This window comes from Plodia interpunctella, chromosome 12, assembly GCF_027563975.2.
Source record: "Plodia interpunctella isolate USDA-ARS_2022_Savannah chromosome 12, ilPloInte3.2, whole genome shotgun sequence".
NCBI classification, from domain to species: domain Eukaryota; kingdom Metazoa; phylum Arthropoda; class Insecta; order Lepidoptera; family Pyralidae; genus Plodia; species Plodia interpunctella.
The window spans coordinates 5,941,685-5,966,661 of NC_071305.1; the positions used below are offsets into that span (position 1 = coordinate 5,941,685).

General features: G+C 33.9%; 1 protein-coding gene across 1 annotated transcript in view; it reads right to left on the bottom strand.

Annotated features, from left to right (window-relative positions):
• Positions 1-10,116: 10,116 nt before the first annotated feature.
• Brms1 (BRMS1 transcriptional repressor) overlaps positions 10,117-24,977 on the bottom strand; it is a 64,645-nt gene continuing 49,784 nt past the window's right edge. The window contains exon 4 of the mRNA XM_053752830.2: positions 10,117-11,002. Within this exon, the coding sequence (XP_053608805.1) occupies positions 10,769-11,002 (234 nt within the window). The 3' untranslated portion in view covers positions 10,117-10,768. The remainder of the gene's footprint in view (positions 11,003-24,977) is intronic.

Below are 24,977 nucleotides of genomic sequence, written 5' to 3' on the forward strand. Positions count from 1 at the left end.
GGTTCTCTAGGGCAAATTACGCAAAGCTCAGCGCAGATGGCGCTACTGGTACAACTAAGGTACACAAACATTGCCAATGGAGGCAAAATGCGCCAATTTTCAATATTGTTGCATATTTACGACCAAAAATACCTTCTACGCAATCGTGGTGCGAGTTTAAAGGAAAAAGGAAGGATTATTGAATAGGCTTTCAGAACACGAAGACGAATTTGCTAAATGATTCAAATCCATTGTAAAACACAATACCTTTATTATAATTATTGAACACTATTGATATCACATTGCACTATTTGTAGGATTGGGATATGTATATTATTTTTGACCACCACTTGTTCAACATAATCAATTAAACACTTCTACCCAAAGACTTTTTAAATCAAAACACATATTTGATTTTTAGCTTCACGTTTAGTAGCTCTTTGTCGCATTGAGTACACTTTTAAGTTTTAGACCATGAGAAAACTGAAAGGTGATTAACTGGTCATGAAAATAATAACACTATTTTAGGTTATGTTCTGCATTATTTGGTCAACTGTGGTGATAAACTGATATAAACTTGATTTTGATTGAATATCTTACCTTACCGAAGGACTTCATACAGTCCATATTTTAATAAGTCTTCACGTGTGAAGTTTGTCGACCGCTTACTGGCTCGAAAATTTTACGGCGTGATATCCCATAGTTTTCGAAGTTTTATCTTATGGAAAACGATTTTTCCCAATATTTCGGCACCCAAATATGCAACACTGTTTTATATTTTCACAAACGAATGCTTACATAAAAAAATTAAGTATGAAGTAAGGAAAATATTAATAAAGTATGTACTCTAAAATAAACGTTTTAATAGAATAGCAAAAGGCGACAAAGCTTTTAATATACAGTGCTGTACTCTGACGGGATAAATGTGCAGTAATACTCCCTATTTATATTTTTTCCCGTACTAATAATAGTCATAAATGTAATTTAAAATTAACGTGTTTAAAAAAAAAATAAAAAGTCGGCCAACGACAGCCTGTGCTATATTAAATGGCTGGCAACATTAAATCTTGACCATTCTATTTGGTATTGAAATGGCGAAAATATTTAATTCGTTAAAAAAACATTTTCATCACTTTCTTGATAGACTGTACGACGTTTGTTTAAGTGGTTGAAATAAAAACGAATCTTGATTCCTATGTCTATTTGATCTTATTGTTCACTTTAAAAATCAAAATCATAGGCACATTGCTAATTAATAATTTCATAAATAAGAAATGACATTTTTTTTTGTAATAGATTTTTTAAAGTGTTTACCTAAATATTTCAATAGAAATAGGTTTCTAAAAATCGTGTACAAACTGCACCTAAACAAACACATATACACAGATAGATGTGCCCATGTGCCTCATATTATGTAGATAATATAACCTACCTACCAAACAAACAAATGTATAGATAATTACTTAGGTACTTGTAGAAGCGAAAATCAGTAAGAAGTGCTTTTTCATTGCTTGATATCTAATAGTAGTTTAGTATCGAAGGTAAGCACTTCGAAAACTTATAGATACCTCTGCAGATCACACAAAAAATTCAATTACTCGTGCCTGCTGAATAATATTTAGGTAGTTACAATTTTTATTTCGTCAGACTCAATCAAAATCAACAAAAACATTTTCATAAACTTATCGCCAAATAGCCTACTAGCTATGTCCTGTAGTCGCCTCGTAAGTATATCCACGGTGGAATACCTATGTACACTCTGTCAGCGCCCTTATTTATTTTCTACATATTCTTGACAGATGCAGTGGTCCTATTCTAGGGCGGAACCACATGGCGGTCTGCGAATATCGTTGCACAAGAAGTCGGACGGATCAAACAAATTTTCTATAAGTTGGTATTTTATTTAGTTTTATAGAAACTCATTTGAATTATTTGAAGTACCTACCTACCTATTCATTCATTAGGGCGACAAACAAACTTACGATAACCATAGATACCTGCCTAGCTATGATATAACCACGGAATTAGTAGGTAATCCGTTGTACGAAGTACTTACTAATCCATGGATATACCTAATGTAATTAAGTCATACGCACTATCGCTGATGAAATGTTTTTATTTAAGGAAATTTATTAAAAATGTACCAATCTAAGAAATCTGCCTTAATTATTGAATAAAAACTAAAAGTAAACTTATTGTAGGTATGTTGGTTTTGGTCCTATGTCTCAAAGTACTGGGACGATTAAGGACAAAGAACAATTAATAAAATATCCTGATATTAAGAAAATGTAAGTTTTATTTAGAATTATTTTTACTATTACAATATTATTCTCTATTTTCCAGCTAGTAAAAAAAACAGCTAGGTACTTATACTATTTTTTAATGACAAAAACAAATTTTATTATGAAGTTTGTATGACAGAACCACGGGACAGAATGCATTCCAGTTAAACGTATTTAAGTTTAATTTAATCCATGGAATTAGTAGGTACGTACGTAGTACTTATTAAATCCATGATTTAATCAGAACACAACCTTGACACAAAAAAAATCAGAACACAAAAATAATAAAAAGCTTAACTATTAAAAGTGATGAATGAACAAAGTGACATTTAATTACCATGTTTGATTATTAAAATACCTTCATGCATTTTATTTTTACCTAGTAAAATAGTCAAGTGGGTAATTAATTTTATTTTATTAATTTAAAATTTAAAATCATCGGCCTTAATTAATATCCATTTGTGGATGTAGGCCTCCTCCATGTGACTCCAATACAACGTTGGCGGCCTCGGGCTCAAGCCATCCGGTCTTGGACCACATGTCGTGGGATATTGTTGACCCATCTCATCGGTGATTTTCTTGGTGGTCTGGTGTGGCTCGTGATCTCCGTTCCAGAAGCCTGCGCGTCCATCGTCGGGACTCCTAGCGATGTGGCCGCCACTTAGGTACGTTCCGCGATTACGGTCACCACATCTATAAAATTTAAAATACTTTTAGGTATTTAATATTGTAATTGAACAGAAAAACCTATAAATTAAAAAGAAAAATATCAAATTACGTGTGTACATTAATGTCCAAAAAATCATCTATACGCCGATCGACTGACCAACACCTTTGTTCTCAGTATTTTACATTTCCATCCTCCATATTCAATTTTCAATTTTCAAAAAGTACCAATGATACTTTTTACCATTACTTATCTCTAAAGATTTCATTTCCTCAAAAATTTTTTTTACCGTTTCATATAAGTAACTATTAATTAATACCTAATTGTGGCATGTGGATCCGCCCTAGAATAGGAACACTCCTCCTATGGATGTCGTATGAGGCCTCTGAGGGATACAAAGTTTAGGCAGCTGTTAGGCAACAATAGCATTCCCAAAGATGGTTGACGTCAGGCAGGTGGTCGGTCGTCAACATTTTAAGGTTATTTTTACGATGGCCCTGGGCTTCGCGGCGTCACAGTCCCGGACGTGATATGCCGACGTAACGCGTGATGCGGAGATGCGGAGATGAGTGGTAGAGAATTAATACCTAGTTCAAATTTAGGAAGTATATTAGCCTCACGTTTGAAATTCCAAAGGACCAGTTTTACCACTTGTTCGCTGACAATACGTGCGATAGTAATCCGGCAATTAAAATATTTAATAGGAGTTGTAACATCCCAGTGTGTAGTCATATTTACCTATTGTATTAAGTATGATTGATGCTTCTCTATTAGCGAATTCTTTTTCCTCTTGACCTTTTCAAATTAGGAAAATAAAAAGTAGTAAAATTGATTGAGGAAATTAGGATATTTTATGTTAATCCCATGAAAGATCCTACCTACCTGCCTAAATTTATTTTTAAAACAGGAAAAATAGTATCTTAAGACAACTCCCAAATATTAATTTACTGAGTTCACAACAGAAACTAAAAATTAAAATGTATGGAGAGACATAAACCAAAATGTATATTGCGTCAACATTTTTTATTTAAGTACAAGCGGTCCGTTGCGGCTTCGCTCGGATAAAAACATAATAAATTATACAAAAAAATTGTGGGACTTTCTTTTGTTTTTCCCTATAGATACTTGTCATAAAATAATAACAATATGGAATACGTATGTAACTCACAACGGCTATCCCGATTATGATAGTAACTGCGATTTATGATAGAAGTATTTCATACTTGAGCATAAATCATCAAAACAAGAGGCAACGTGCCGGTACAAACCAAAATGATATTCAAGCGTGAACAATTCAACATATAAGTATGTCCTATTATTTACTTTGGCACAGTAGGTATTAAATTAGGATTCTATTGAAACATTTTTCAAAAACTTACAATTTAAATATATGCGATTTCAGTTCTTCATAGAAAAGGAAAAAACCGAAATAATTAGTACCTAATGACGAGGTAGTTAGTTATGATGTTTTTCGTAGGATTTCGCATTAAATATTTCATCCATACCACATAACTTTCAGAGTATGAGAAATAAAATGGTGCCTAGATTGATGAATTATATCCGAGTTGAAATTGATGTTTTTCCGTGGCAAACACTGTGGTTGCTAGTTGGTTCTTGATTTCGATGCAACTTTTTCCGATTTCAAATTTCAAATATGGAACGTACCGCGAGTCAATCAGTCAGTTCAGTCAGTATAGACTAAATAGTGGGTGGCGTTGGTGCAGGACGTGCAGTTCGCCTTCTTTTTTCTAAATTCACACTGGCTGTGTTTAAAATCACAAGATCTTATTTATATCTGTGTTTTTTCTTATGGTTATAATTTTTTGTTCGAGGGCGACCACCTAACCAATTAATTCTATTTTTAGAATTTACATGCCTCTCTTGATCGGACTATGAGTTTTTCCCACCTGCGGGTGGGATTTAGCTTCCCCCACCCTATATTAGATCCCAACAGACATTACATTCGAAGTATGAAAAATTAATTTAATAACTGATCGATTCAAAAGCCTATTCTAATCATAGGCATATTTAAGTAATATATATTCATTTATTTGTCGTATAGCGTATATAAAAATATCGCCACAATTGAGTCTAATCAAAAGACACTAATCAGACAATCCGGCAGTCTTATTTATTCTATAGAAAGTGAGGCGTTGATGATGAAACCTGGACGGCTGATAGGCAACTAGGGTTGATGTCAGGCGGACGGCCTGAACCAAATCTTCTTGATCATAAACATCAAATAAAAACGAATGACTTGAAGAAACCATTAAGTTTGGGTACGCATAACAAATATTTATTGGAAAAAGTCCAAGATGAACCATTTTGTTGAAACTTTCAAAAAGCTAGATTTTTTACAGTACTTAGGTAAATAAATCATGTACGTCATGTATTGTCAAAACGCGAGGAAAATTGCATTGCTATTTCAAAAGGCTTCTTTAGGACGAAGATCTCTTTCAAAAACTTTCTAGGAGTGGACTATAACTTCACAAATCTATATCTATACACAGGACATATTAAAGAAAATTACACAAGACTGGGTTTTCACATGTGTATAGTCTAACTAAAAATCTGGTATAGGTTTCATCTTAGAACTCGAAATAGTATTTCTAATACGCGTTTCTCTTTATTGTATGGGCGAAACGAAAGTTATGACGAAGTCTAGTGTTCTCTGTCTACTACTAATACCGAATAGATAGGATACTAATATGGATGTTGATCGATGTTATTATGTGCCAAATTGATTTGCATGCTAATTTATGGCTAACATGTGAAACTGTTTATTTTGTAAGACAATAGTAAATACACCATGTTATAGCAAATAGACACGTGGTACCTACACTATCGATCCATATTCATACTTTCGTGCTGTATATGCGAAAGTCTGTCACGCTTTCACTGCGAAACCGCTTGGCCGATTTTGATGAAATTTTGTATAGACCTAGATATAGATAAGTATGTACTTGAAAATACATTTCCGGCAACAGCTATTATTAAATTTTACGTTTTCATAATTTTGAAGTATCAATAAATACCTATATCTATAGCAACTTTTTTATACAATTATTTGAAATAATTATATAAAAATAAATCTAGAAAAAGGCCCATGCTTATACAAAATACACGTTTCTGTAGGAATTTAAGAACAAATATAGTATTAGCTCCAGAGTTTACTAACGCTAAATCTAGCTGGTTATAACCAATTCTTAAATAGTCTAGGTCTGAAAACCAAACGTCTAAGTCTAGCCAAAACAATTGGCACTGTGATTGTATGTAGGTTAGGCCGAGGCCGCGCGCCGACCTCATTACGAGCAAGGACGAGCCGTGAGGACTCACTTTGTGAAGATAGATTATAATGATAACTATAATGGCATGGCGGGTAATCGCTTTGGAGACAGAAAGGGATGGCCTTTGCCCAGCAGAGGTATACAAAATATTTTCCGAAGCTTTGCTCAATTACCAAAGACAACGAAAACTAAAAACAACGAGCTTGTGTACAGCCAAATTTGACATTTATGAATTTCTCGACCTGTCTTATACAAAGCGGAAAGATAGGTTGTAAATTCGGGCACCGGTGAGGGACAAAAGATATAAGCGCTCAGTCTGTTTCGTTTCTTCTCGGTTATTTGTAATACGTGTTTCTCTTTCTTGTATGAGTGCAATGCAAGATACATCGGCTCTTGCTCTCATTGTACACGCTCAGTAAAAACTCAGGTCTTCTTCCTATAACTTGGGAATTTCCAGAAACTTTTCGGTGTCTCCAAGGATCCTACATCCAGGCTACGCGTTGTCTGTAAGTCAGTTCGACGTCGATTGATAGCTAGGTAAAGGTTTCTTGAGGACCAAAATTACTTTTATTTATATTATATGGCTAAACGAAACTAACTTTTTTCCTGTAGGACCAGTACTTTTATCCAGGACGAAAGGTAACCTTGTTCTTCTCTGTAGACCTAGCTAACGAGTATACTTATATGTACCTATGCGAAATTTCAAGAAGATTGATTGAGTAGATAAAGCGTGAAAAGATAATAAACTCACTTTCATATGTGTACCTAATACGGGCTATACATTATCTTGAAATAATTTGCCGTACTTTGGCAGATTCGTCATGCATTGCTGGTTTTTCTTTGCGTTAAATAAAAGCTCTCATACAAATTACACAATGTTCATTCTCTCGCGTTGACTTCGGTCTCGGTTTGGTTTCTGAGTTCGGCGATAGTGTATAGACGGCATTACATTGCTTAATAATTAAACGGGTCTGATTTATCTACTCAATTTCAATGATATAAGACAATAGAGTAAGTCATTACACAATAAAAAGTTTGTATGTACACACAAGTGCTACGACGTCTACGAGGTTCGTAGCGGACGGTGCATGGGCTACGAGGCAGCGCGTGGCATTTTACGCGTACTTTCTCTTTTAATTACATTGAATTTCAATTTGTTTGCTATTTTTCATATAAATAATTGCTATTCAAATAATAAGCAGATATATCCATATAATAATATTGAATATCGCGACATTAGCGCCAAAATCCGTATTATTTATTGATGTGTGTGGCTGCCAGCTGTCACAGATAGATAATTGCGGAAGAAAAAGCCCAGTATGTGGGTTTCAGTTTAACTAATTTAATTAGAAATACTATATCTTACTTACCACATGTTATTAAATTTCCCACAATCTGTGGATTTTTAGGCATATCGAGGATGTTGTACTTGTAGTATTCGTTTAATTTCCTAATATATCGTTTCTACATTTTGTTAGAAAAATGTTGTTTTCCAAACCTTTCTTTTTTAGAAAAAATCCCACTCAAACAAGACAAACCGGTGACTAATGGGACTTTTTAAAAAAATTCCAACTAGTCACCGGCGAAGACAAAGCTGGGAGTGACGAGCGGGAACCACCGTTCTCTGTCACATTCAATTTCCTAATATTAATAGGATATCTCTGCCTCGCTCGCTATTATACTCTAGTACTCAGTATAATGGCTAATTTCTACACGTTTTCGTAAATATAAATTGTTGAATACCAATTTTGAGACAGATTAACATAAATTGGAAGGAAAACTAGAATACATAGTTCAAATTTATTAAAATGAGTTCAAATTTATTAAAATGAGTTTGAGACAGATTAACATAAATTGGAAGGAAAACTAGAATACATAGTTCAAATTTATTAAAATGAGTTCTCAAAAATCTCGTCCATTTTCATGCCGTTATCTTTTAACTTAACTCTAATATTTTTACTAGATAGTATAAAATATAAGTAGATTTTATGTAATTGAGTGACAAACAAAAATACGCACACACTTCCCATTTAGCCATTAAGCAGCTAGTACTAAGCTGCTAACGCCCCAGGATTTCGGTCCCTTGGGACGAGATCAAAAAATAGGAATAAAACGTGCCTTATGTGCTAAACTATGTCATATTTTAGCTATGTATCAAATTTCATCAAAAAAGTGTTCGTAATTTCACGAAATATAAAACAATATAAAACATTTGAAGCAAAATTTAAAATTAGACAAAAAGCAAGGGCAGGTAAGTTCTGCCTTGCGCAACAGTTTTACATGTGTTTACATAGAAATAGTAATGTGGTTCTTGTGTACTGCATACGAGTATTGTCACGTCACGCTGTCACTTTATGCTATATGATGATGATGACACCTGCTTTGTCTAATCAGGAATTTCAAATACTCATAACTTGCTTATTTTTAGAGTAATTAAAAATGAATTTCGCTCTGCTATGTATTTAACAATGATGCCTTAATTGGTGAAATTAAAAAATATATGGAATACCCATTCGTCTATTACATTTTGTGCGAAAATTTAACATACTTCACATGAATAGTATAGTGAAGTGATTACTTTTATGTTCGTGACAATGAAAAGTGTATAGTTGTATATTTTTAGCGAGATGGCGCATGGCGGCGAGATCGAGGTGGGACAACAATACGTCATGATAATTAATCAACGTTGCGTCAGGCCGTATGCATATGCAGCTGCGTTCTATTTATAATCCTACTCTGCCCATCGATATTTTTTTTTCATTATAAGTGGGTGGCACCGTCAACTTTGAGGTTAACTGTAACCTGTGCAGAAAAACGCAAAGCAGGTCCATTTTCCAAATTATCAGTGGAGCGCAGGTTAAAGTCAAAGTTTGCTGGTGTAAGTGTAAATCACCCGAGTTATATACAGTTACTCTGATCCCACAAAACATATACGCTGAACTAATGCTTTGATAGTGAATTGTAAAATTTGCGTGATACCTACACATGCAATTTGTTTCCGCTGGATCCTATTCTTAAACAATTATGTAGTTTTGAATTTATAATATTCACATGAAAAGTATTGTAGTAGTAGTAGTAATATTCGAGGCATGTTCGAGGTAACCATATTTCAGCGGCTGTTAGCTCAGAATGAAATATAGGTAGGTATAAACTTAGGTTCAAAACAGTAAAATAATGACATATAATTTTTTTAAAGTAAATTCGTTGATTTTCTATAGTTCGAGTCGGCTATGATTCTGCAATACGAGTAGGTTACTCTTGTGTAACAATAAGATAAGCGGTAAGTACTCTACGTGATATAACAGATTGTGTATATGTAATGGAGTACATATTTATATTCGAAGGCACTGCCTCTAGAATGTACAGACACAATATCACGTCTTTGTTTTATGGCGTGTGGTTCCTAGAATAAGACCACTCCATATCATACCGTGGACTACGACATCCACGTGGGGACGGACTGAGGGGACACAGATTCGGCCGCTGATAGGCAACAATAACATTCCCAAGGAGCTATGACATCAGGCAGGAGGCCGGTTGTAAAATCAGTCAAATCTTAAAAATTTTAAGGATTTTTTTCCGCTTACGCCGGGCTTTGCTACGGCACGTCTTTATTCCGTACAGGGCAGGCTAGATAGCAGATTATTGCTAGGATCAAGGTTGTGTAATAGTTATACGAGAAGAATAAATTATAATAAGAATAAATTATATCAGAAGAATAAATTATAATATAATAAGAATAAATTATGAATTCCCTACACGTTTTTATATTATTTACTAGGAAATTTGTAAGACTTTTTTGTTTTAGCTACTATTAGTACTTCATAACCGAATCTCCCATAAGATGGAATGTTAGGTAAAATTTGTGATGTGTAGGTAGTGCTTTAATGAAAACCAAAACAATGTTGAAAGACTTTATTCTTTCAAATGAAAATTTACATCTCACATATACAATATATACCTTTAAGTCTAGAATGCGATACAAATGTATCGTAAACAGAGAAACATAATTGCAAACAATGATTTGGCGCTCTTAACAATAGACCACAAAATGTTTATAAAAAAACTTGCTTTCCGAACTTACAACAAAATGTCTTGATGTAATTATTCCAATCTAAGAAATCAAGTAATACAGAAAAAAAAATCAAGAAATATAATTCCGTCACCCATTTAAAGCCAGTTCAATAAGATAATACAATTTTACTATAGATACAGAATGAAAATATTTATAATCAGATCATACAAACCAGTTGCCATGCATGCATCGTATTTTTGAAATAACATGAAAGAATTAGAACAAAAATTCGAATGGTTTATTCATCAGAGCCAATAATATCAAGGCATGTTAAACAAATGGAAAGTAATAAAAAATATATATACTCCGTAATTTACAAGTTTAATTACGGATATTCTCGTCTTACAAATGACATGAAAGACAAAATCATAGTTTTCTTCGAATGCAGCCTAAATTTAATACTTAACGCGAATTATTATAATTTATTTACCTTAGAAGTAATACTTAAAATTATCTTGTTACTACTATAATCTTGTTACTAATCTGCTCTTTCGAGTAATTTCCTAACTAGTCTCCAGTCTTCCATGATGTCGGCGTCAGGCAGCATATAGACCACGTATGGGGGTGACATGGTGACCTGTCTCTTCCGTCTCTTTCTCCCCCACTCGGCCCCATAGGACCAGAGATCAACGGTATGCCGCTCTTCTTCCAACTTCCGGATTTTCTCTAGAATTTCTTCTTTCATGTTCTCGTAGGTCAGCCATTTTTCACTCTGTGGACAATGACAAATAGCATATATTAATAATAAAGTTTTGAAATGTTCTTAATTACATTTGCAATGTTGCAGAGAATATCAAAGATGTGACAATTAGAATATCTCCCTGCTGATTAGACATTTAACAAGTAATTTTTTTAGTAAGTTTTTTTACAAGAATGTCATTTTTGTGCATTTAATGTGTGACAAAGAAATAATGTCCGTGCAGTAGACCGTTGAAGAGTTCTCACATCTGGAGTCGTTCCTGGGTTCACCATAAGGTCATGCTTATCATAATAATGGATTGTCATCCAAACTAAACGTGTGTACAAAATTTCAGTTCAATCGGTTAAAGATATCTGCTTCAAACTTGTGTTGCAGATTCCACCCGAGACATAGGGACATAGCGACATACATTGCAAGTTACATAAAAGCTTTTAAAAATTGAATAAAAAACTAGTTTTGGTCAAAATAAAATAGAGTAATATTAACCATAGAGTAATAAAGAGAAGATAATCCACAGATACGACTGTAACTCTCAATTAAAAGATTCATCAAGATAATAAAACACAAATTGAGTTCATGCTAATTCTATCAATAGAAGATACGTCAATTATAACGCGTTCCCACGGTAACGGTAAAATGGTCTTTAATGCTTTTATGAGTGTGTAAAATGGTACTCTACTAAGGAGATAGATTTCTTGAAGATTAAACAACTTAGTTTTACTTAAAAATTTAAGAGTGGAAAACAGTAACTTTAATATAAAGAGGGTACCCTTTGCTGATATACTTTTTCAACAATATTACTTTTCTCGTAAAAACGGTGCATTCGATTTTTGGTGGAGACAGCTGGAGAGTGACAAAAGACGTTTTACCTCTTGCAAGAGACACAGGCGACAGCTAGTAAGCAATTTTAATGAAAAACCTTAGTCTTTTACCATATTGGTCATCCGCAAACATTTGACATGTGGCCTCGCCAAAATTAGCATATTCTAACAAAATGTAATAAGTACGTATTGTTAGAAGTAGAGAAGAACATCATCATATCATCCTCGTAATGCATCGGACATGTTTGCGTGATGAGTTCTGAATTATAATGTTATTTATCGTTTTACCCAAGCAGGGACGGGCTGTAAGATAAGTAAGACCAGTAATTGTAACACGGACGTTATGTCTGAACTAACAAATTTTCTTTTTATTTTGTCATCATTGCCGGCCTTCCTTCTGGATCCGCCAACCCTATCTGTCTTGGTGGGAAATACTATGATATGTATGTATGATAAATGTATACTTGATTGAACAAATACTAGCATAAGTAAAGGCAACACGGCCAGCTACGATATAATATTGTTTTTTTTTTAAGAGGCAGCATTGGTCTTTGCTTGGAGTTTGGTTGAGAGATGTTCAACATTATCTTGTTAATATTCCACGAGTGTATTAACAAGTAAACCACATGTAGGTTTGCCTCGAAAATGTTTTAAAACATTTGAATCGTCCATAAATCGCTTGTAAGATTTATCTGTGGCCTGAGTAGACTTATTTTTACATCGGGTACGGGTAAAAATTAAAGGAGGTCACAGATGAGACACTTTTTGTAATTATTTCTTTCTCAAATTTTTTTCGTTGTTATCCTCATTCGTTTACATTAACGAGATTTACATCATACGAAGCGTTTTATTATTATAAGAAGTAATAAATCAATGTCAGTAATAAACTCAAGTTTTATGTTTAGTCTTTTGTCTCATGATGATGTTTATCATCAGATAAACATCATCGCCAATCGCAGTAAAGTTATCTATTTCATAGTATCTAGAGTTGAGAAAAAATCTACAGACACGATGAATTTACGCTCCGTATTTTCCCATGTAAACCCATGAGTTCAGCTAACTAAGAATCATAAGTATACTGACCACGTACAAATTTCTTCCCAAAACGTCCGACGCAAACCATGTACATACGTATGTGGTTTGCGTCGGACTTTCTGGGAAGAAATTTGGATAATACAAGGCAAATCCATCTCCGTCACGTGTCACGCTAGTCGATTGGTTTCAAAATCGACTAGGAAAGATTGAAGTCTATTTCTGTGCCCTGGCTACATTGTGTTCGTAAGGCGGGTAATATTCGACAGAACCGGTTCCGAGGACGATTTGCAGACGTGAAGGACTCTGACGGTTTGTTTCTAACAACGAACAAACCTGCTCCTTTTCAATACTTAGCTGGCTCGATTCTGATCTGAACTGTTTGTTTGGGATACATTATACTAGTTACGCTGGTAGTTTAAAGCTTTAGTTGGATTTGCAGTTTGTAAAATTGCGATGTAATGTATGATATTAAAGTTTAATGTCAGGCAGCCGACCATTCGTAAAACCTTAGCCGAAATGTAAAATGTTTGTTTTTCAAACGGATCCTGAGCTTTAAGGCATCACATTCGCGAATGTAATTGGGAACACGTTCAGATAAGGTTCAGTTAATAAGATGCAATTGCAAAAGATAAGTCAACAAATAGTATTCATCGAACAAAATACGCGCGAAACACATAACTCTTTCCTTGCAGTCGGGTAAAAACAAAATAATAACTGCATCCGGTGTCTATCAGTCACTGAATCGAAATTGCTATGAGACGAAACGCCCTAAAAGTATAGCTTCTCTGTGCGAGTTGTATATCAGTGGAAATAGGTTCCGTAAGTAATTTTAATAGGCTATTTTGTATAAGAACATTTCCAGTTTCATAAATACTAAATAATAAATGAAATACTTATAATAAATGTGTTTCCGCCAAAACATTTGGTATTTTACGTGTAAATATTACTAAATGGTATGCAATAAGTAACATGAACTAAACTAGCAAAGTTTAATAATGCTCTATAGATGAATTAAAAATGAACCCTAGGCTCAGTCGCATTACGGCTGAGGAAGAAACGGGAAATAGCTCAGATGAGAGAAAGAGATGCACTAAAAATAAATTGACACATGCGCAAAAAATTGCTTTTCGCTCTGAAGAAGAGTCTCTGAGAAGGTAGAAAGAAATGTGTTTGTTACGGACCCCTAAAAAGAGGCAAAAAATAGTACGGCTCGTATAATTGCAGACCTGTAGGGTGAGTACTCAGGTAGAGGCGAGGACAAAGGATGATCAATATGAGCGAGCGTCAGTAATAATAATCTTCCGTTGCGGTGCATGTCTGTTTGTAACAATGACATATTAACGTCTCTTTACTTTCAGGGATAGACAGAGTGCTGCTGGAGAAGCAATTTCTAGCTTGTGGTTAGAAAAGTTGACTGGCAGATGGAAAACTTGATTGAGATAATTAATGTTTTACTTATTTATTTCTTCATTTACTACACATTATATTTTTAATATTATTACATTGTATTAATATAAATCAATGCACATTATCATGCAGTGATGACTACGAAAAAACACAAAATGTGAAAAGTACATTTGTTTCTGTATAACTCTTTAGAACATAATACAATCATTATGACATTTATAATAGCATTACAACACAAGGTTAAATATTGTTGTTGTCACTTATGCTATTAATATAATATTTATTACCTTGTTATGAGATGAAAATTTTATATCGACTTATCAAAATGCACAGTTAAATTATTAACAAAAATCTAATCAATTAGGTTATCAATATACAACTAAAATTTTATTCAGTATGTGTGTAATTTTCATCTTTTAAAATTTATTTGTTTAGACAAATAAAAAAAAACCCCGATTTTCAATATTCATTTCACTATAACTTTTAAACAGCTGAATCAAGTTATTTTCATGAAACATGGCCAAGAACACTCGGAATAAAATTATTTATGACAAAAAAAACTAAACGAATGGTTCATTCGTTTGGGAGCTACGATGCCACAGACAGAAACGTAAAACTTACAACACCCCTCTTTTTGCGTCGGGGGTTAAAAAGATTACAAACATTCCTTTCCATTGTATCCGCTCCCTCCATACAAATCACGAAATCATATCGCGTTCCCCCCGTATTTTGTAAATATTATTTTTAATAGTATAAAATCTTTCATTCTAAGGTACCTATAAATTTCATCTTCGTCAAGTAAAATTCCCACAGTAACAAATGACAAATAACATTATCAATTAGTTGATTACATTCCAAGTATACGTGCCGATCGCCGAGCTACAGATCGCGTCAAAGCATGCGCGAGCGCAGCGACAAGATGGCCGACAGGCCATTTCCGGGAAACGCCAGCGTGCAGCGGCGGAGTGCGAGGTCGCGCTGCGATTTGGCCGCCATGTTGAATTGCTTTCAATATGTTATGTTAATTTAACTTAGAAATGGCAGAACTTAGTACCAACATTTCGTTTTGTATGTATAACTACATACAAAACGAAATGGTATCAAAGGTACCATATTTGCTTTAATTATAAATGTAAGAATGCGTATATCCTTGCTATGTATTTCCATAAGTGTAAAATAAATATTCCTCTCACATACCCGCCGCCGTGTGTTTATAGGTCTGTGATAAAAAGGTCACATCACTATTTACTTACGCTGAAGCAGACAATACAACCTAAAAAGCTTTTAGGTCGAATAGTGTAAATTTAGAACTAATCTACCGGTTACAAATGAGTCTTTATGTTAGCCTACTCGTATATGTCATACCAAAATGTACATCCGTAATACACATTAATTAGATTAATGTTTTCATGACAGAAACTACGAATAATTGTGAAAAAAATCGGCTTATATCTAAATAGAGTATTGTTTTATGCTAGCATTATTGAATTATCACCGGCATATTTCAAAACTACAGACTACTAGCATTAGTGATTCTGTCAATATTAGGAAAATAGATATAATACATACACTGTTAATGAATATTTTACGATAACTTAATATTGTTAGGTAGACGTTAAGTAGTACTAATATACGGTGATTACTATTCATTAGGTAGTTTTTTTTACTCTTCATTTAATTAACATAAATAATATCGTGACAAAGGGGGCATCCTCTGTCGCGATATCATTCACCACGGGATAAGCGAAACCTTTGAGATTAATTTAGTTTTCTATTTGGTGAAAGAATTTTATACATAACATTCATACTAATAGGTATTATTAATGCGGAAAGTCAGTCTATCTGTCTGTTCCGCTATCACGGCTAAACCGCTGGACCGATTTTGATGAAATTTGGTATGCATGTAGCTATAGAACTCCGTTCAAACATAGGCTTTGTTTTTAAAACAACCCTGTTTTGAACAGACATGATACCTTCCCATTATAACTAATGGGAAGGTATTAAAATCATGTCTGTTCCGCTTTTGTTGAGAAATTCATGCGGTCGAAGCAGAAGGCAGAAGCTAGTTACTTATAAAATTAACCTGTTTACGAATGTAGATTTGTGAACAATTTTTTACTCTGAATGAAAAAGAAATGACATTACAATATCCTCCTAATCAATCGAGACAAAGGCCCTTGAAATTGACAATTCTTGTACGTAATTGATTTCTCAGAAACACCTTGAATGATTTTGACGAATTTTAGTATTTAGGTAGTGTTTTACTGTTTAAATTAATCTAAGTGACATCCCCGTGACAATCTCCGTTTACATAAAAGAAAATGAATTAATATTCTATTATAATAATATAAATAAAGTTGTAACAATTAAACAAACTTATGCTATCTATTATGGGCTCGTTTATTTCGTCTTGATTAAAGTCCTAGTACCTCTAATCTGTAATAGCACATCATGAAAATAATTTCATTGATTTTGGGTAACTTGAAATTTATGTATCTCCTGCAAATGTAAATATGTCGAGAGGGACACCAAGATTGCTTTGCAGGTTAACCATTATAGAGGGTAACTTTTTATTCACTGCACATTTTTTTATAAAATATTCAATACGTGGAATACAACTTCCAAATATTGACTTTCCATACGTTCGTTAAACAACCCAAATTGGATGGAAGGTTAAATTTTTTTGTTATATTTTGTACAGTGTAAAAAAATGCCTGTATTAGCGCACTTTTAGTGTTATTAATTTTATTTTTTTATTTCTCTAGAAAACTTACGTAAGAAAGCCCGCTTCATTGTTAGGGACGCAAAGGATTTGAAATCTATGACGTTGAAGTTATTAATGATGAAATTGAAAGGTAGCCGTAATTTTTCACACAATTAATCTTAAGACACTGTGACGCAATTTAAGTATTTTACTTGAAACGTCAAACATGAGGTCATCACGGAACGCCAATCGGATGACGTCACTGGCCCAGTATTTTGAGTTAACATTAACTCATCGAATTGACGGTGAGTCACCCTCGCACCCGACGAAGGATCCTATCACACAGCCCCTGTCACACAGTCTCTCATGTACCAACTGCAGCATGAGTCAGATAAGTAGATGAGAAAACGTACTTAGGCGGAAACTGACATTCTACGAAAACTTACTTACAAACATATCGCAACGTGTTTCGTTAATCTTCCATGGTGATGTAGAAGGGCACTTCCCTTTCACATCTTCATCGCGTGGTTCCGCCATAGGACTACTCTCTTACAACCGGCCGCCTGCCTGACGACAACCCTCCTTAGAATCTATTGTTGCTTATACATATCTAAGCTATGTGTCCCTTAGTCGCCTCCTAAGACGTCCACGGTAGGATATAAATGGAGGGGTCCTATTCATATAGGGCGGAATCACACACCACGTCAATAATTATATATGAATATTTAATATTTTTCTAGGTCACGATAGTGCTAATATGATATACGTAGCGCCGAACACGTACTACGTTGTTATCGTGGCGTGATAACGATACTGTGATAATCTACTGATACAGCTGATCTTTACGAGAGAAATATATAAACTAACGTAATAATCCACTCGAACCTTCAATTCAATAGTATAGATTTTATGTATAATCATTAGGTTGATTAGACACAATAGTACATCAATAGGGTAACATCGTATAGCAGATGGGTTACCTATTTAACATTACTAACATTTAATAATAGGTTTACCTCCATTTTAAGACGGTAACCACATACATAACACACCAGTTTTTGATTTTACATTACCTCCTAGACTTATAATAAAATACTGAATATTTGGTAGATGGTAATTAAAGCTTTGAGCTGAAGCTAGTAGACCATTTAGAGTCCTTCGAAGAGTTTACAAAACAAGATACTTTTTCATAGACCCTATAAAAATAATGAGACGAGTCAACTTTGTAATAAATTTTTATATAAATTTCGAATCGATTTGATTCCGATTTCAAAAAATTCTTCTATAAATAAACATCGATACACATTGACTTGACAGTATATTATTGTTTGATTCGCAATATTTATTGACCCTGAAATTTTGTTGATTAATCAAAATTCCCCATGATTAAGATTACGTGTTAACTTTCTCTCACAACTTTGGCATTTTTTTAATTGAAATATCAGATGGTAATCGTCTTAACTATTATGTTACATTATACTGGTGGGATATAGGGAAAGATATAAATATTTATCGTTTCGTAAGCTAATGTTTAATATAACACGCACGGCGATGGCGTGGTGATTCATGGGCTTTGCATTTTCAATTAAATGTTTCTGCTTATTTTAAAAACATTTGTCATTCTTGGCGGTAATATGAAATACATTTTATAACTTATGGTAAGCAAATTCCAGTGGTCGAGATGGGATTACGCTACGCTCAGTGTTTTAAATATAATTTTTGAATATGGCAATCGCGAAGTAATATTTATTTTCTGTACGAGACCCGAAGGTTCATTCTCGCCTTTTATTTTTGTATTTTTACAAAAATGTTATCATTTTGTGTACACAACTATTTTATTTTAACAAACTGGCACTTTCATACCTTAAAAATTAAATATTCGAATGTTTCGATTCATACTCGATGGTCAATTATGGAAAATCAACTGGATGGAATTTGTAGAACTTAGATATACGAACGGTATGTCCTGATATAGTACAAAATGGCAAAAAATTGATCTAGTGTGAAAAAAAATTCTCACTCACTAGATCCGTTATGGATGAATAAGATCTAGTGAGAATGCTTGGTCTTTTTCACGAAATTCCTAGAGCTTGGAACGGAATGCAACTAGTCGATCATAAATCATTTAAGACTGTGGTTGTTGCGCAAATTTCCTTTATCCGGTGGCGTCTGACCACAGATTTGGGAAAATATAAGTGAATTTCTTGCCTAAAGATTGATATTATTTAGTTTATAAATATATACGTCGGTAGATAAGGTAAATTTTTGGTAAACGCATAAAGCGCACTTTCGAAATTTGTTTATTTATATTTCGAAAATAGCGATAAGAGCTCATGCTCGTCATCGCTATTTTCGAAATATAAATAAATGGCGTGGGCGGGAATCTCATGATTCCCGCCGACCACCATAGGACCGTTCCATATTCTCCCGTGGATACCGAAAAAACCTTGAAATCTGATCAACAACAATAGCATTTCCAAAAAGTGTTGACGTCAAGCTGGTGCCAGATCATAAAGTCAGAGTTGGATCTTCAAAGTTTATTGGTATACTTTAATGCAGATCAAGATTAAAGAGGACTCACGACAAAGGTATACTGGCTGTGGGATATCAAGTGATTACTTGTACCAAGAATGGTTTGTTGAGGAACAGACTTTAATAACATTTTTAAAGTAAAAAGAACATAGTACACATTTACTAGGAGTCAATAATATCATAAATGTAATTTTAAAATATTAAATTATCATTCAATCATTAATTATTAAATTCACGCGGGTGAAGTCGTGGGCAGAAGCAATTTTTATATTAAAACTATATAAAAAGTTTGTCACTACAAAAATTTCAGTCGAAACAAAATAAGCAAACCGTTCTCACTAGTTTCCTTAAGTTTATAACAAATACTATTTTCACCCAATTAATATGTAGGATAATTGTATAAAATGACACTAACAAATATTTACCGTCATTATGTATGTATATGTTATGTGATATAATAGTTATCGTAGCTACGCTACGAAGCGGCTACGAGCTACGAAACAAAAAAAAAGATGTTTGGTATTTAGTGTGGTGATGTGAAGCAGTATTGATGATGGATTAAGGTTAAAATCATCACCATATTATGTATACAAATGAATGTATGAATAAGTATGACAACTACATATAGTTTCCTGAATGTCGTACGAGGCGAGTACGATATTCAGAAGAAGGGACACGTAGCCTTGGCAGCTGATAGGTAACAATAGCATTTCCAAAGGGGTTGACGTCAGGGGGCCGGTTATAAAATTACAGCTGAACTTTCAAAATTTTAAGATTTATTTTTAAGCTGACTCCGAGCTTTACTGACAGTCCTGAACGTAACCGGTCTCATGTAAAAATGAGAGTGACAGAATAAATTTAAAATGTGTTAATAGCCTAATTATTGAACAGTCCTGATTTTGATGTTTTTCTCTAAAGGAGCTCTAAAAAAATGTTATACTTTGATGGACAGAGTTCATACTCTGTCCATCAAAATATAACAGTTAAGGTGTATAATTTACGAGAGCTAATACGTGGGCCAAAGCTAGTAAAACATATTTAGAGGCTTTAAGAAGTTTGCAAAGAAGGGTGTTTTTATAACAGCTAAATTAGGATTTTGATATGAAAAAATACTTTTAAAATCATCAAGACATGTAATCAAAACATAAATCTTTATGACAATAGAAGCTATTACTACCTTCAATAAATAGAATAAATGAAAAGCTTTTCATACAGCAAGCTGACTACGTCGAATCGCGAACTAGCAGTGCGAAACAGAAACAGCAAAGTTTTCATTTCGATTAAGGTTCAAAGGCCGAAAGTATTCCCGGCTTATGTACTGCGATACATAGCTGCGGCTATGTACTGTACCCGATAGCGGTGGGAGGGTGGGGCGCAGTTGGGCGACCGCTCTGGGAGATGAATGCAAAGGGGTACCAAAGGTTTGCAGATTGGCTTGATACAAAAGGACTTTTAGATGTAACTTAGTTTCTACGAAGCACGAAATATAGAGATGGTTCTAGGCGTATCGACATTAGTTGATTGCTCGTTTAATTGTTGTGCATTAGCACAACAAACAATTAGACGAGCACAGACGTCAAGTACATAGGTGAGGTTTACTTATTTATTTCCCATCTGCAAAAAGGCAGAATCGCTTACTTTACTCGTCTGTCCCAGGACCGCGTAGCGTCACACAACTTCATTAGAGAAATAGTAATACAGTCTACCCCTGTTTCTTTTTGCGTCACGGTTTCTACGCATGCATGCACACATTATTTTTACGTCGTATAAAACCGCACCAGAATTAGACTTGATTGATATACTTGATTGATATAACTTGATACACACTAACAGCGCATGGAGTATTTAGCGACCCTGTATTTTTTTAAGAATGAACTTTTTCTTTAGTCGATAGGTAGATAGGGGGGGCACTGTAGACATTTTGCCCAGGGCACAAGCAGCCCTAAAACTGGCAATGTGTACCTTATATACGCAAAACATCTGCAACTGACGTCACTGTCATGCGCAATGGCCCGATCGATTCGTCCATCATATTCATGGCGTAGAAATAAAGTTAGGTTTTAATATATATAGGAAAATTTCCTATATCAATATCGTCTAGGTAACAAAGTTACATTTTAACCTTTGTTATTATGTTTTATTTTTGTTGTATCACGATAATATTCAAGAGAGTTATAACGATGACTATTTATCTTTAAATAAACCATGTAAATAAACCAATAATATTGCAGTTTAAAAATAATATAGGAATAATCAGTGGGGCAGCTGATTACCCGAATATTTTGTAAAAGTTGAATAAAGATGACCTGATTTATCTTTTAATTAATATACAATACATCTATAATATACTAGATTGTTGTAGTAAGCTATGAATAAGTACAGTAAGGTAAGACTGAAGTAAACGCTATATATTCCCATGATACCTATAAAATGTGAGTCCATGGAAACTCTGTTCTAACGAAGAAACAGAAACCATTGAAATTTAAACTTGCTTGTGGATTGAGTAAAGTATCCCCCTTTAATTTATTCTATTACTGGATTTCAAAAAGTTTTTCGGAATGGTTTTGTTATCAAGAAAATTCAACCGGATTAGGAAAATCTTGATCGTGTACGAAAAGGACATGTTTTAGCTAATAATAAATAAACAGCTGTGTAGTGTGTATATTTATTGACACTTCATGGTTTAGTCGAATGTGACCTATGAAATTAATTTATCTTTTTTGAAAATCCGTTAATAATATTTCTCTTTCATTGCTGCATTTTTCAGGTTATGTTCTTACCTGTAACGCCACGAAGCCCGGGGTCAGCATCAAAAATGAACTTAATACCTTAAAATGTAGATTCGGCTGTGATTTTTCAATCGGCCGCCTGTCTGACATGGTGTTGCTATTGTAGCTCTATCACCTGTTTTGGCTATGTGTCCCTTATTCGCTTCGTACGACATCTACGGGGGATTACGGAGTGGAGTGCTATTTTATATACTAATATATATAGATAGAATCACACGCCTCAAAATTAAAGTGTTTATTTCCGCATATATTGCCAAATAAAAATAAAATAAAAAACGTAAATATATATATATATGTAAACAAAATGTTTGCTTATAAAGTAACTCATTATCTAGACTTCTCACTATCGGTTCCCGCACCCATGAACCTCCATCGTAAAACCTGTATGATATTAGTGGACATATTACTAGAGAAGCAATTGACCTACAACGTTATTAATATATATAATCTTCAAAGATATATTTTACGACCGTTTATTTGTAAACTACTAAGAAACGACATCAAAGTCCAGTAACAAATTGATTAAATCGCTGAATTATTTTTTACAGATCCAAATAGATCTCACTCCTGGGCAAAGGCTTCCTTTCCTTAATTGATTTGGAGAATAAATGTCAGGAAATCACCAGACACGTCAGAGTATGGGCCATGACCCACCTTCCTTCCGAAAAATGGCGTACTTTCCTTTTTTCTGCGCAGGTTAAAGTTAACCTCATAGTTGACTGGTGCAACGCAGAGTCGTCTCTCTGAGTTGTTTAGAGTCAAAATCGTCAATCTTATGACGTAGACTCAACCAACTGTTCAGTTTTGATGACATAATATCATAGGTAAGTAGCGGATTGATCAATCCCTAATTAATGAGCGACCGCATTCCGAGTTTACCAATGTACAGACAACAAACAACACGTTAACTTTGTTCACATGGACATATCAATATATGTACAAACGCGTATATGCGTCTTTTTCCGTATAAGGGAAGAAGGACAAGTTTTATTTTCTGAAAATTTTGTCAAGACTCTTGTCTCTTGGGAATGCTTAAAGGAATCGATTTGAAATGCATCTATATGAAATACTCAAAGTCTTAGGTGTAAAAAATAAAAAAATGCATTGTGATTTCACCTAATAGGGTAAATTTCCTGTTAAAAAGCAAGAAAACCTTAAATATGATAATAATATAACTACAGTGCGAGTGCGAGTCTGACTCAAGTGCAAGTCGGGACTCGCGCATTAGGTATATTTACTGTTCATTTTTATAAGTCGACGATAGTATGCATTGGATATGCGATGATTTTACATGGCAACCCATGTATATGCCGCTGACTGTACAAAATCATGTCATGATAAAACCTCGTAGAAAATTTTGTTTACAGTAATTAAGATATTTAATAGTTTCAACATGAAATAATGTTACGTATTTAAACGTCAATATTTTGGGTCCATATAAGGCTTCTCGTAAACTTTTCCAAGGCAATGTTTATCTGGGTAATACGCAATTTGATATGATAAATAATTATATGTATTAAGATTGATATTTAAGCTTTTATTTAAATTGCAATGTAATGTAATTATGTTTGTTCGGGGATTTTGAAGCAGATATCTGGATAGAAAGAAAGAAGAAAGAAAATTAACTTTATTCGGCTAAACAAAACACATTTACATATAATGTTTATATATTAAGCTAAAGTATACCTAATTTCATAGGAACTTATTAATAATGGAAAATTCGAAAATCGAAACCGGAAACGTAACCTCAGCTATATGCTGCGGCATGAGCCACAGCGCTGATTTTCAGCTGGGCCTGTATAAGTGAAATAAAAAATATAAATAAACTTGAACATATTTTGTATAACAAAATGTTGTATACACGTTAAGTTTGGATGACGATGCATTATTATGATATGTATGACCATCAGGTGCACCCAGAGTCGGCGACGAGTGAACTCCTCAACGGTTTAATGCACGGACATGTTGTCACGCGTTGAATGCAACAAGATCACTCTGATGTCAATAAAAGATTATATAAAAAGTTTTATTTTTGGAAAAACTTATTTTATCTAAACAGATCAACAGTTAATTCACCTTATAACAAACTACAATGTGAGCAAATTGTGTCCAGTTATTCATAGCGCCCTAAATACACAATAGCTTTTGTTTACCTTTCTAGCACATACATTGCAGTCTATTTGTATTTGCGCCAGCTACAATATATTCTGATGATGGAAAAAGCAAAATTGTAAAAACACATACTGGTAAAAGAGCATAATACAAAAATGGCATAATGGTAATAATCTTGTAATAAATAGTGTATGCAACTATTTATTACAAGATTACCATTATGCCACTAGTGAATTAAATAGTCAGCGAATGGGCAGGATTCTTCACGATGTTTTTTTTTCTCGGAAGCAAATCTCAAAAAAGGTGGTCTATGAAAGCCTGAAAACATGGATCCGATTGGAGTTTTTAATTGTTATAGGTATTATTTTTATAAGAGAAAATTGAAGTCGAACTAATATTATATTATTTTATGAAAAAATGGGCGAAAAGTATTCAAATATCGCTTTTAAAAAGTCGAAAAACGTGACTAGTGTTCATAGGCACGGTGTTTGCTTACCATCAGGCATGCTCGTTTGCCTACTATGCTAATAAAAATGTATATGCTAATAATAAAAATAATAAATTGCAAGTTTTAGAAACAATATGTA